At 39.5% G+C, this 14,920-nt stretch overlaps 1 protein-coding gene across 5 annotated transcripts in view; it reads right to left on the bottom strand.

The window, feature by feature from the left end:
- CHST10 (carbohydrate sulfotransferase 10) overlaps positions 1-14,920 on the bottom strand; it is a 1,890,555-nt gene that overhangs the window by 23,921 nt on the left and 1,851,714 nt on the right. For 2 of the 5 annotated variants that reach the window (XM_044071078.1, XM_044071080.1), the window contains one exon: positions 10,583-11,864. The exons of the other annotated variants lie outside the window; for them this stretch is intronic. In XM_044071078.1, coding sequence (XP_043927013.1) covers positions 11,817-11,864 — 48 coding nt within the window. In that variant the 3' untranslated portion in view covers positions 10,583-11,816. Of the gene's footprint in view, positions 1-10,582; positions 11,865-14,920 lie in introns of those variants that run through there. 5 annotated transcript variants of the gene reach the window in all.

The following is a 14,920-nucleotide window of genomic DNA, read 5'->3' as shown; positions in this document are numbered from 1 at the left end:
GTACTTGGAGAAAATCTTTGACTGTTTGTACAGATTTTGCCTTTTCTTCAAATTTCTTTAGGACCTCCTGAGCCGTGGAGCCAAATAACTTTTGCTTTTCCAGAGGAGCATCCAGCAGCTTTGCTTTAACATGGTCTGGCAGAGATTGTTCCTTCAGCCAAGCATGCCTACGTATGACTGCCAGTCATAGCTGACCTACATGAAGCTTCCAATGCATCATAACCACATTGCAAGAAATGGTTGCTAACCTGTTGTGAGTTATGTACCAGATCCTGAAGTGACTTGCGGTCTAGGGGGTCAGGTGAAGACAGTTTTTTATGCAATTCATCTAACAAATACTCTTGGTACTGTATCATATGAAATTGACAATTTAATGCCCTCATAGAAAGAGTAGCAGAAGTATACACTTTTTTACCCCATCTCTCTAAAGCTCTGGACTCTCTTTCAGAGGGGAGAGGATTTTTAGCAGTGGCAGCTGCAACCCCTTTAGGGCCCTGGGAAATAGTTTCTGGATCAGCAGAGTGGGCCTTGTAAAGGTAAAGATGTGAGTCCGGGACCCTGTAGTACCTATCGGGTTTGGCAGGAGCCGGAGGGAGAGAATCAGGGGTTGTGCTAGAGTCAGAGTACACATCATCAATGACATTCAAAACAGGAGGAATAGCTAAAGGTCTATGCTGAGGCGAATGTAAAAAGGTCCTTAATCTTTTCCTGGAATCAGAGAATTCCTGGCCCTGCCATTGGAAATGCTCTCTCATGGTGTGTAGTGTCTCCCCAAAGGAAAACTCTTCAGGAGGGGAGGCCGAGGGAATAGATTCCTCTGCATCAGAATCCTCGTAGGCCGAAAAAGCCTCCTCCTGGTGGTCCGAGAGAGAAGAGCCATCAGAGGCCTCATCTGAGGAGTGGGGATCAGAGGGCTCAACCCTGGGCCTTTTGTCTGGAGGAGGTTGAGAGCCCCTAATTAAGGAGATAAGATCCTCTGCTAAGCTTAGAATCTGTGAACCAGTAGAGGGTCCCTGAGGGATAACCTTGGGAGGCAAAGCTTTTGAGAGTTTAGCAGCTTTAGCCCTGGAGAATGCCTTAATGGACATGGATGCAGGAGGCCTGGCTGCACCACGTGCTGGTGTAGATTTGCCTAAATGAATGGTGTCGGAAGGTTCCAGGACACCAGTTTCTGTTGGAAATTCAATAACAGACTCAGCCGGGGCCTCCGGGACCGAGGTAGTCGGTTGAGCGGTTTCGGTAATTGGAAGTACCAAGGACTCGGTTTCAGCCGAGACACTCGTGGTAGGCCTGGCTGTGGTTTCAGCCGAAACTGCGGCCCGCGTGTGTCGGTCCTTGTCCTTCCGTTTCTTAACTAAATGAGAAGTCGGAGTCTCCGACGGCATCTTATATGAAAAACTAGCCCCAAAAAATTCCTCTGCAAACTCCGCCCGACGTCTAAGAGTGCGTCGGTTGAAGGAAGCACAGGCTGAACAGGCCGAGACGTCGTGGTCTGGGCCTAGGCAGGGGAGGCAGTAAGAGTGGAAATCCTTATGAGGTATTTGTTTCCCACAAGTTAAACAATTATTAACTTTATCTGACATCGGCTGAGGCAAGAAAGAGTCCCCAACGGGGTACTTAGCTTTTTGAAGTCTTCGGTAGCTGAATTACAGGAGCTGGCCGACCGGCACTTGCAAACTGCTTCTGCTTCGGGCACCACGCAGCAAGAAAGACTGAGGAAGATGGCGTTGGCTGATGCTTTTATACCCCAGGTGCTCTGACGTCGGGGAAAGTGCGACATCAGCCGACGCCGGACCCAGACTTTGGAATCTGGCCGACCGAAGGGCTGCCTGAGGCAGGACAACCCATATGTGATGACTGCAGATGCATCCTTGAAGGACATCTGCTGTGAAATGAAACTCTGAATGTTCACTGTGTAGCTGCTGAGAGAATGCATATATTTAGTGACAACTGCTTACAGGCTACAGAAGTTCAATATCCACACCACTGCTCACCAATATGTGATGTCCCCACTCTGGGCCAGTATTCAATGAGAGTGAATCCTCTCCACTGACAACGGAGAGGGTTGTTCACGTGGAATACAAATGGACACACTCAGTATTTCCAGATGCAGACCTGTCTGTATCAAGCACAATTTACCTTAAGAGCACACAGGGAACACGGTCAGTCCAGCGGCTGGTTCCTCTCTTTCTCTTTCCAGACCCTCAATAAGACTTTCCACTGCCACAGCTTTAGAGTTGAGTCCTTAACCAGGGTTTCAAGCCAAGTCTTCTAGCACCCTCTCTGTGAAACCAGTGCCTTGTGTCCCTGCACCACGGAACTGACACCCACACTCTATGAGATCTGATTAGTGCGCGCGACACACACACACACACACACACACACACACACACACACACACACACACACACACACACACACACACACACACACACCTGGGGAAAGGCTGGCACAGATTGACCTGCTGTGTCCCCTTCTGCCCAGACTATAAGGTAGTTATAACTGCCAACAGAACCCCTGCCAGCTACTTTAAAGATGTTACAAGGGTGCCCAATTATACCAAAGGAAATTAATATCAATACAAATGGTAATGTTGAACAAAAGCAAGGCTTTCAGGAGTGGCCAGAGTTATCACCAAATATATGCAAATACTCTCCAAACTTAAATATTTTCCTAAAAGGACCAACAACAATGAGAAGTTTAAATATATTTAATAACAAGGACATGAAAATACAAAATATCTATTTATAGTAAAGACCAGAGTTTCAGCCACAGGGAATATTAAAAATAACACCAATGGAAAGTTTCACACAATTATAGAGAAACAGTATTTATCTAGTCTCACTATCTATTCACGACTGACTAAAACAATTACTGTTCCTACTTACTGAATAGAGCAAGGTAGGATGGGTGAGGGGTCCTTGTTGTCAGATCCAAGACAGAATACAAAATTCTGCCAAGATTTCAGTCTCCTCTAATATTAAAACATTGTTTCTGTACAGAATGACATCACATACAGCTGGCCATATGACTCTGTTTCCTGCACTATCCTCCATCACTAGAAGCTACCAGGGTTTAGCACCTACATGCTACAATACACACAAAGCTTTGCTCGGATGTGGTGCAGCTGCTGGAAGTCATAAAACCATTTTACTCTACATACAGCAGCTACCAACTGTCCTCTAGCACAGACAATGTGTCTCTGCCTCCATATTCAAAACTGTGAGATAACATCTTTATGGCTTAACTCAATTTAATTTCAAGAATATTTTGCAAGGTCAGGTGGATTAAGATCAGCCTCTTCACTTCCAGTATATGCTGTTACAATGTATACATTTAAACAGTAACAACAATGCATGTACATTTCTTTTCCTTCCAGCAGAGTACACTGTTGATACACTTTAACACAAGCATGTCTCACACATACATTTTCAGCAGAATCATCTGTACAAATCAGTTTAGCATACAAATGACATATAATTACAAATTTAAAAATTACTGTGCTGTGGTATGTTACAAATCCACTGCCCTATTTCTCCTGGCATGGCTGACAGTACCGCCTATTGTTACAGTCTCCTTTCAAAAGGGGACAGAAGGATCATATTCAGGGCTATGATTTAGGAGGATCAGTGCAAACTCCATCAAAGCCAAGGAACAACAGATCAAGTATTTGCTTTTCCACAGATACTGAAGGGGGCAAAGAAGTTCAACAATACTCTCTATCTGTGTTTTGAGGAATTGAAGAAAGTATATGATCAAACCCAGTAAATCTTATGGGAAATGCTATGAATACAGGTTCACAGATTGCTGCTGTGTGCCATTTAATTCTTGTATTTGAGAACTGAGAAATGTGTTCACACTCTTAGCCTTGACTTGAATACATTTGAAGTGAGCAAAGTACACTGCTAATGCTGAGCAATCTTTCTCCTGTTTGCAAATTTCATGGACCCAAGATTAAAATGCAGCCAAGTTCTGGAAAGTAGCTAGTTTGAGGACATAACAGATGCCCATTTGTTGTCTGAAGATGAATTGTTGTTATCTTCAAGTGACTGTAATTTCCAGCACATGGTAGGGCAATATAGTGATGACTGTGAAGCAGTTGGGATGAAAATTATCATCTCAAAATCATAGCTCATATTTCTCTCCTGGTAGGTGAATTGACTGTTTCTCTCTCTACTTTAGTTGGAGGAGATTAAATATCTCTGGGCCTTGTTTACAAGTGAGAAGTAGATGAGACTGACAGCTTGACCACCAGCAGCAGTAGTAAATCACAAGACAAAGCTCTCAGTTTCAATCTATGCCCAATACTATCTACAAACATAAAATGACCAAGAGGATGGCATAGCAGACAAAAACAGAAGAAACGGGGTACCTTCACAAAATTACTTGGGCCCACCCTGTGACAAAATGAGAAGCTCATCGATCTAGAAAGGCCTTAGAGTATGCCACTGCTCCTCCACGATGAGAAGGCTCAGCTGAGATTTTAAGGAAACCTTGTAATGACACCACTGTTCACTTTTGTCATCAGAGGAATTAGGTAAAGCCCACTAGGAAAATGTTCTCGGAGAGACTAAGGACATACCTGTGGATTTCACACTTCCTTCAGTGCATCAATTTCAATATGTGTCCATATTTTACACTTAATATTCTAAGTCACAGAAGCCTTTTTGTTTTTTGATATGACATACAGTTCCCAAAATAAATCCAATGCGCCCAAAAGAGCTACTGGATTTATTAAACCCAAACACCCGCTATACTTATACTGCATACTATACCTCTTTTCGCATAATTTAATCTAGAACCCCAAACTACAAGAAAAACAACTTCTAAGAGATCCTTTTCAAGCCTTCCTGGAAGCATAAATACTCTATCGAAGTAGCCTAGCTTTCCCAACATTATCAAACAAATTAATTAAACTTTTTTTCTGAAAAGATACGCCAAATGATTTCCAAGTAACAATCATGTGATATAATTTATCTCCAGATTGAAAGCTTAACACTTTAATATCATGCCTATAAAATGTACACCACCCATTTTCTTTACTTCTCTAAATCATTTACTTGTGCTTAGTTGTATACAGTACAAATCCTATTCTACATCTTGCAAATAGCTAATTCATGGATTAATTCTTTATCTGTAGCTGTAGTTCTCCTGGTGTCTTGTCATTTTTGTCCTACACATTTCAGCTACAGAAGCCTTGGGAAAACCAGGAAAAAAGCCTGCAATTTTTTCTGCATACTTTCCATTCTTTTTTTCAGGAAGGAATTAGCCTTAGCTGCTGTCAGAAGCAGATCCCTATCAGTGAAAGTTTATTATTATGAGAGTCCAGTACTTGCATATATATATATATATACACACACACACACATATATATATATATATATATATATATAGATATATATAGATATATGTGAGTGTGTGTGTGCGTGTGTGTATACATATATATGCATGTGTGTGTGGGTATGGGAGCCATTCACTCTGTTCAATCATCAGTTTGTTGACAAAGTAAATGTTGAAAAATTCACTGAGAACACTCATGCTACAGATGCCAAAAGAAGTAATACTGAGTGTATGAGGGTAAGCTGAATGTGGATCTGGAATGGTAAGGCTGAAACCTTTGGATATGTTGAAATTTTCAGCATGGGGGGGTGAGCCTAGCAGTGTTTGCAGGTTATGGTTAGAGTAAGGACTTGGTGGGGGATAGGTTTACTGTTATGCATGTGTACTGCTGCATGTGGTGTGTGTTTGAGTGTCTTACATAGTGGCAGTGTTATGGAAAGGGTTTTTCTACAGTAAGGTGTAGTGTTGGGAGTTAGGGGCATGGGCAGGACTAGGGTTAGTAAGTAAGGTGGTGCGGGGGGGGCAAACTAATAAATTGTTTTCTGTTCTGGAACGTTTATCAATTTTTTACTACTTTCTGATGCCCACTTTGACAGCAATGAAATTCTGCTGGAGAAAAAAGAAGTGTTCCAGATGTATTGTAGTCCACTTAAGTTAAAGAGTAGGATAAGCAAAAACAGAAAAGAAGTACAGCCTACCTGTTTTTTTGAATTTCTAGTTAAGAATATATGTATTTTGAGTATATCATTCATCCATACATGCAATATCTTCAAGTAATTAACAGCAATCATTATTGGAGGAACATACTACATGACAGAATTACCAAACATAATAAGCACTAATGTGAAACAAAAATACAATGAGTAAATAACAAATATAATTCTTCTACCAGCACTAATTATAACAAAAGCAGCAGCAATGACAATAATAATACACAGGATTATGAGCAAGTTGTAGATCCTAACCAACTTGACCGTATTGGAGACATGGATGCCAAGAAATTCGCTCTTGAGGTGAATCTTGACATCCATGTTGAAAACACATAATAGTAGGATAGTATGGAAGACCCAATCATAAATCTTTGCAGTGCATGGAACATTATCTGCTTCACGTACAACTAGTTACAGTAAAAAGGTAAAAAAAAAAAAAAAAAGCTAGGTGTAACTGTTAGATTAGGGACCGCCATTTTAAAGTAGTTATTAGGCATTATGCAGACTATAATACGTAGTGTCAGACATTTTAGAGAAAGACTGTTTGTTAGAAAGGAAAGAAGCATGAAATGTGCAGAAAATACAAAAATACAGAATGTTTTTTTTCCCCAAGGGGAAAGATACAATCTTGCCAGCTACAGAATGTTTTTTAATGGAATGTTAGACTAAATACATGTCAAACCAGGCCTGGAAACCAAGGTTACCAAGGCTAAAGTGGCGTGTAAAGCATTACAGGTTTTTGAAAATATACTTGAGATACAGTTAGTTTGACCTGACCTACAGAAAAGATTAAATATCCAGCATTTTAGAAAGGAAGCTACAATACAGACACTCAAGTACAGAAGACAGGTCAAAGACTGTTTCAGTTTATATTATTTAGGACAATCAGAATATACATGCAGAAACTTTGGATATATTTAGCAGCATTATTACTAACCAACATCCCAACATTTCTACAGACTGTTACTGTTTATCAGCACTGTTAATGAAGACAGTATTCGGACAGTGTGAACATCTAATAAAGCCTTATTAAATAAACTACAGTGTTTGAAAAATTCATTCTGAAAAGTACACAAGACTTGGCTCATAAAGGAGAGACTGGCACCTGTTCAGCACGAGTTTGGGTAATTAACAGATAAAGACTTTCATTCCAGTCTCATTTCAGTTGTTTTCAGTTAATTCAGTATACTACAGTCTCAATCAATTATTTCAATGGTGAGCCACTATAAATGGGGGTAAATCATTTAAAGTAACTCCTAAAACCCGATACAAACCTTGCATTAGCAGTCAGACTATGGGTGTTCTACAAAACATCTACAGAATAGCAGTGTTTAATTCAACTACATGCATTCTACAGAGCAAACTACAGAATGGCAGTGTTTCATTCCAAGCAACCTCATCAACAACCTGTGTTCATTCTGAACATTTCATTACTTCAACAGAGACAGCTGGAGTAACCCTTTCAAGTACAGTTTTTAGTGCAGCAGCCAGCTTAACTTCAAGGTTTCATTAAAAGTTTACAGTAACACTTTTTCCAGTCTATCAGTCACTACAGCAAATGTTTCATAACAGATTTTTCAGCATCACTTCAGTAAGACAGTAAACTCTATACAGAACAAGCCAAAAATGATGGCACTACAGTTTCTCATTACAGAGCAGATCTTTCTGTAAGACAGCACTACTTCATGCAGAAAACGGACAGAGCAGGCAACCCCTACATACAGTAATTGCAGCTGTTAAACAAATTGCACAGCACCACTGTTTACTTGAGAAAAAGCCTCAAAAAATCTCAACAGACCAGCACTAAATCAACAAACTTCAGCAGTTTTCATTCAGAACATAAAATACATTATCCAGTTAACAGCTATCTCCACAAACTTTGAAGTTTCCAGTGTGACGTTGCACAGCCAAAAAACAAGAAAAAAGTTAAAAAGCTACAGATGGCAGAACACATTCTTCCAGAATCATAAAGTTATGTAAGCCTTTACATGCATTTTTAGTTAACAGCTCAAAAAAGTTTAAATTCATTAGTAAAAGTCATTTGCAAGCCTGTTGTATAAACATGTCAAGTAATATTTCTACAGTTAGCATATCAGTAAATATTTGGTTTACAGTTAAAAACTGGGTACAGCAGTCTAAAAAACTACATTCCAGAAATGTTCTGTTTAAAGTTAAAGGTTATTAGTTCAGAAATGTTAAATATTTCTAAACACAAAAGGGTTAAAATCACAGAAGCAAGCTAATGAGTCAGCTTCTGTCAGTACAGTTTCAGACAAATAATTATTTTGTAAATACTTCAGCACATACAATTCAACATACAGAGTTAAGCTGTAGTACAGTTTCAAATACAAATGTTCAGAATGTAATACATCCTTGTTTATATGTAATTCTAGGTACAACGTTATGTACCAACATAATAAACACAGACAAAAACATCAGTGTACAAGTCAGTGCAAATATTGCATTAAAAACAATACACAGACTTCTGTTTCAGAGCAAAGTAAAAAAATAACACATTCCCTAGCCAGAGTCAGTGCCAGTTCTATAACAAAGGATTTTCAACTCATTTACGAAGGGTGTGGCAATCCAGTACTAAAGTAGAGCATTTATCTGTCATTAAGGTTAAAAAATGACAATATTTCATTGTTTACAATATATATATATATATATATATATATATATATATATATATATATATATATATATATATATATATGTGTGTGTGTGTGTGTATAATGTACTGATTAATACAGACAACTCAACTTCAGTTACAAATAGACCTTTATTAGAGGACACAAAGGCAGTCTTGTCAGAATTTAAAAGGTCAAAGATTACAGCAAAGGTATAGACTTAATATACAGAAAGCAAAGGTTTTAGAAAACTGTTATAGTTCATAAATATTCATAAAATATTTCAGATACAAATTTAGAAGGCAAACATCTGTTACAGCACATACAATTTAAAACAGGTAAGCAGCATTATTAACAAATCTAAATGAACATTTATAGACACAAGTTAATATAGTATAAGGTAATTATGTTTCAAGACCAGTTATTGAGTTATCTCTCTTTAGTGCCAATTTCAATTAGTTTTCATAAAATAGCCATCATGTTTGATAGATTATACAATAAAAACAAACAGTACAATGTTTAAAGATTTAAATCTGTAAACAATAGGAAAATGTTTTATTTGCTATAAGGAAGAGGCATCATGGTACACTAAGGCACCAGTTCATAAGGTAAAAAACATAGAATTTTACCATTACAGCATACAGACAGGAAAAAAAATAGGCAGGGTTAACAGTCTGTACTCAGTCTAACTTAAGAATGTGTATGGCAGTTTCTAATCAGCTTTAAAAGTCACAGAATTAAAAGATACTCATTTTCAGAATAATGTACAGGTCTTGGATATATTACTCATACATCAGAATTTAGACTTAAAGACTCTAAAAACTACACATATAGATAATATATAAATTAAATAATAAAGTTAAGATACTTCAAGCCTAGTTGTCAAAATTAAAATTGCAAGTTTATTCACCAGATAAAGAAAAAACAAATTGCCTAATTATAATTAAATCATAAAGTTAAGAGACTTTAATCAGAACAGGTCATAAAGGCTCAAGTGACACCCAGTGGTCAAAATTAAAACTGCAGGTTTATTTACTCATTACACAGAAAATTTATTTTCAGATTATGAGTCAGGTAGCACAAAGCTGTATACCAGCGATGGCAAACTTATGAGATGCATGTCAAAAGTGACACATGCCACAAAGTTTTGGGTGACTCATCAGTGATCACCAATACCCGAGTTACCCAAGACACTGCTTTTGCATTCGTCACTCATGTGAAGTGCAGTGAATTATTAGTTTTTGACACGCTAAACCCAAAAGGTTCGCCATCACTGCTGTATACAGTAGTTAGCAATACAAATGTAACGTAACTTCAAAAGTAGGTCCCTATAGACTTTCGTCAGGGATCTCGGGGGCAACTCTTAGATTAGGGACCTCCATTTTAAAGTAGTTATTAGGCATTATGCAAACTAAAAGGTAAAATATGTAGTGTCAGACATTTCAGAGAAAGACTGTTTATTAGAAAGGAAAGATAAGCATGAAATGTGCAGAAAATACAAACATACAGAATGTTCTTTTATCAAAGGAAAGATACAATCTTGCCAGCTACAGAATGTTCCTTAATGGAATGTTAGATTAAGCACGTCAGACTAGGCCTGGAAGCTAAGGTTAACAAGGCTAAAGAGGCGTGTAAAGCATTACTGGGTTTTGAAAATATATTTCAGATACAGTTAGTGAGGTCAAGTTAGTTAGTTTGACCTGACCTACAGAAAAGATTAAAAAGCAGCATTTTAGAAAGGAAGCTACCATACAGACACTCGAGCCTGAGTACAGAGGATAGGTCAAACAAAGACTGTTTCAGTTTACATTATTTAGGACAATCAGAATATATGTGCAGAAACTTTGGATATATTTAGCAGCATTGTTATTACTAACCAGCATCCCGACATTTCTACTGACTGTTATTGTTTATCAGCATTGTTAATGAAGACAGTATTTGGATACTGTGAACATCTAATAAAGCCTTATTTAATAAACTACAGTGTCTGAAAAATTCTTTCTGAAAAGTACACAAGACTTGGCTCATAAAGGAGAGACTGGCACCTGTTCAGCACGGGTTTGGGTAATTAACAGATAAAGATTTTCATTCCAGTCTCATTTCAGTTGTTTCCAGTTAATTCCAGTATACTACAGTCTCAATCAATTCTTTCAGTAATACAGCCCCCTACATTTATACTCACCTTCCATTCCTCTCAGCTGTCCAGATATTTGCCCTCATATATTTGGTCTGTTCCTCATAAAGTCTGAAGTTTCTGGACAAATTACTGAGGACTTAATTTATAAAATAATGACATACATTTGAGTTTCAGACTACATATCCTTCAAAAATGCAGGTGAACATACATGCTGTCATTCTAACAGGAAGTCAGGACACGTTGCCAACAGACAGCAGGCAGAAATAAATCTTTTACTCTATCGCTGTCATTTGCTGGTCAGTATGGGCAGACTGTCTGCCTAGCGCTTGACCCGACCTTTGCAACTTAATTTGGAGGCGCTTAACATTTGTTAAGATCATGTCTCAAAGTACTCTAGTACTCAACTGATTTGCCTTTTTCGAAATATTAGAGCATAATCACCACAGTCCATGCACTACAATGACTTTGTCCTGTATTCTCTCCCTTTTGTTTTGAAATGCACAGCTATGTGCATCTAAATGCAATACAGAACAGGAAATGAAAACAAAAGAAAAGTTAATATTAACAAATACTCTGAGAACAAGGAACCATCATATTGTGACTGCAATTCTAGGACAGATATAACTGAATTAAAATGTGATGTCTGCATTTTTGTTTCTTTTTTTAATTCAGAGACTAAATTATTTGTAAACTACATTTAAGGTTTGTACAATATGCAACAGAAAACTGCACTATGGAGCTGCATTTATAAGATGTCCTAGCAGTGACAGGAGAATTGTATTTGAATTTGCTTTTCTGTGTAGTATACAGAAAAAACTATGTTAGAAAGCTGTAACTTCAATATACTTTAATTGCAGAGGAGATGCAGTTTTGCATTAAAGGACTGCTTCCTTGTAACTGCAGGAAGTCATAAAACTGAATCAAAGAATCTCCAAGTCCAGAACTGTGAGACAGGCAAGCAGTTAATTATACAAGATGTGAAATCCTGTGTTATTTTATTCATTTCTTGTTGTTGTTCTGCCTGTAGGTGTTAACTATATCCATTTTCTGTGGAGATAAAAAAAAGATAATAAAACAGAATATATATTTTGAGCTCAAACCAGTGTAAAGTTAAGTCTTGCTGTGGAAATAGATTAGTTGTTAAGAACTTACCATAACACAGATGTCCTTCTCTTCTCTGTTGCAGTATTCCTGACATAAGGGAGTTGCCTGCCAAGGCGAAGACCCACCATCAATCAGTATATCAAAGTGTTTAACTACCTAGGGTGTGCTGTACATTTGACATAGGCCACCAGCAGAAGATGGCCATAAAAGAGATGTATGCACGCACCGCCCTCAGAACTGAGGGCCCAGGCAGAGGGACAGTCTAAGGGAGTGAAGATCAATGTATCAAAGAAAGCCAGGAAGTGGGGGTGGAGAGTGGGTTGGAATACTGCAACAGAGAAGAGAAGAGAAGAACATCTACCGTTATGGTAAGTTCTTACACAACTAATCTATGTCCTTCTGTTGCAGTATTCCTGACATAAGGGAGAGCACAAAAGCTCATGAGGAAATGGAGGAGGAAGTGGCAGAAGAATTTTTTATGAAGCCATGGAGAATGGCCCTAGCAAACCCTGCCCTGGATCTGGAGATGGAATCCAGCTTATAGTGTTTAATGAAGGTGTGAATAGATGTCCACATAGCAGCCTCTAGGATAGACTTGGTATCATAACCCTTAAGGAAGGCCTTTGAGGAAGATACTGCTCTGGTAGATTGAACTCTGAGTGAGGAAGAACGTTACCATGGTAAGCATAGCAAAAGGCAATAGATTTGGATATCCAATTGGATATGGTCTGTTTAGCGATAGGCAATCCCAGAGCCCTGAGATGGAAAGAGACAAATAATTGGTGTGTTTTCCTGAAGGGTTTAGTCTTATGTAAGCAGAACTTGAGTTGTCTGTGTACATCCAGGGTGTACATGATCCTCTCACTACTGTTCTGCAGACAGAGAAAGAAGGTGGGTAGCTGAATTGCCTGGTTTAGGGACAATTCATTGACAACCTTTGGCATGAAGGAGGGGTTGGTCTGCAAGGAGAACCTGTCTTTGTGGAAAGACAAGAAAGGGAGGAAGCCATAAGGGTTTATAACTCTGAGACCCAGCTGGGAGAGGTAATGGCCACCAAGAGGACCGTTTTCCAAGTGCAGTGTTTGAACTAGAAGAAGCTGGTTCAAAAGGTGCTTGAGTCAATTTTGATAGCAGGAAGTTGAGGTCCCAGGGTGGAGCCACAGGTTTCCTGTGGGTCTGATATGAAGGATGCCTTTGAGGAATTGTTTTGAATCCAGAAGCTAAGGGTTGAGCTAGTGGCAGACTAGCAGAGAGAGCTGTCAAATGAGCTTTAATTGAAGAGTATGCTAATCCTGCATTAAACAATTCACACAGATAGGACAGGACCATAGGTGGATCCGCCTTCAGTGGGTCTTGGTTCCTAGACAGACACCAGATGGAGAATCTCTTCCCTTTGGACAGGTAAGATTTTCTAGTAATAGATTTCCTGGCCTCCTGCAGGACCTGAGGCATGTCCTCAGAGTAAAGGTGTCTGAATGTGATCAGGGCTCTATCACCCAAAGGGTCAGCTGGAGGGTTTCCAAATGTGGGTAGAGGAGTGAGCCCTTGTTCTGTGTTAGTAGGTCCACTCTGTGGGGTAACTTGCGGTGACTGCCCTTGGCTATGTGAAAGACAAGGGGGAACCATTGGTGTCTTCATCAATAGGGAGTCACCAACAAGATTTTTTGGCTTTTCCTGCTGGACTTTCAACAGGACTTTTGGAATGAGTGGAAGGGGTGGAAGGCATATAGGAATTTCCCCTTCTGTGCGAATGAGAGGGCATCCACTCTCCATGCCTTAGGATGGTATTCCCTGGCACAAAACTGAGGGAGCTGTTTGTTCATGGGGACGCAAACAAGTCCATCTCTGAAATACCCCACTGGTGGAAAATGTCGAGGAACACATCCCTGTGAAGCATCCATTCGTGAGCCTGTGTTCTGGATCTGCTTAGGGTGCCTGCCACAGTATTCTGGTTGGAGGGGATGTATACCACCGGGAGAGATAGATCTAGGAGGTGAGCTAGATCTCAGACCTGCATGACTAGTCTGCACAGGAGATAGGATCTGGTACCCCCTTACTTATGTACCACAAGTCATGTTGTCTGGGTGTACACGTAATGTCCATGGTTTAATAAGTGACTGGAACATTTGGAGGGTACAAATTAATTCCCTCACATTTATGTGGTCCTTATTTGGGAGGGTGACAACACTCCTTAAGCTGTGTGGAGGTCCAGGGCAGCCCCCCCCCCCAAACTGTGTCCGATGCATCTGTGAATAAGAACTCAGTTGGTGGTAGAGGGTGAATGGGGAGACCTGGATTTAGAGACAGTTGTGTAATCCACCACTGGAGCTCCTTTGTTAGACAGGGGAGGAGAGGAATTTGGTGTTCTAAGGGTGAGCATGCTGAGACCATACTGATTTAAGGAACCACTGGAATTTCCTCATGTGAAGCCTTGCTAGAGGAAGCATTGGTATGGTGGATGCCATCAGCCCCAAGATTCTGAGGAATTGTCTGGCAGATATCTGATTTAGGTTGAGTGTCTTTGCAAAGATTAATGACACCTCTTGTGCCTTGGGAGGTGGGAGAGACACCATCAGGCTCAGGGTTTGGAATTTGCAGCCCAGAAAAATGTGATTTTGGGCTGGGACCAGGAATGACTTCTTGAAGTTGATGGTAAATTCCGGCTTTGAAGAATGGCAATTGCCATTTGGAGGGATTTGTTCAATTCTGTTTGTGAAGTGGCTTGGATTAAGAAGTTGTCCGGGTAGATTAAGATCCCTTAAAGCCTGCAAAAGGCTACTACTGGGGCTAGACATTTTGTGAAGACTCTTGAGGCTGTGGAGAGTTCAAAAGCCAAAGCCAAGAACTGACAGTGCGAAGATCCCACAGAAAATTGTAAACTGTAGTAATTTCCTGTACCTGTGGTGGATGGGAATATGGAGATAGGCATCTGTCATATCTATGGAAGCTAGAAATGCCAGAGGGAGAATAAGGGGAAAAAGTGTTTGTAAGGTTAACAT

The sequence above is a fragment of the Protopterus annectens genome, chromosome 5.part0 (assembly GCF_019279795.1).
Source record: "Protopterus annectens isolate FY-2018-M chromosome 5.part0, PAN1.0, whole genome shotgun sequence".
NCBI lineage: Eukaryota > Metazoa > Chordata > Ceratodontiformes > Protopteridae > Protopterus > Protopterus annectens.
This window is presented reverse-complemented; position numbering and strand designations above follow the sequence as displayed.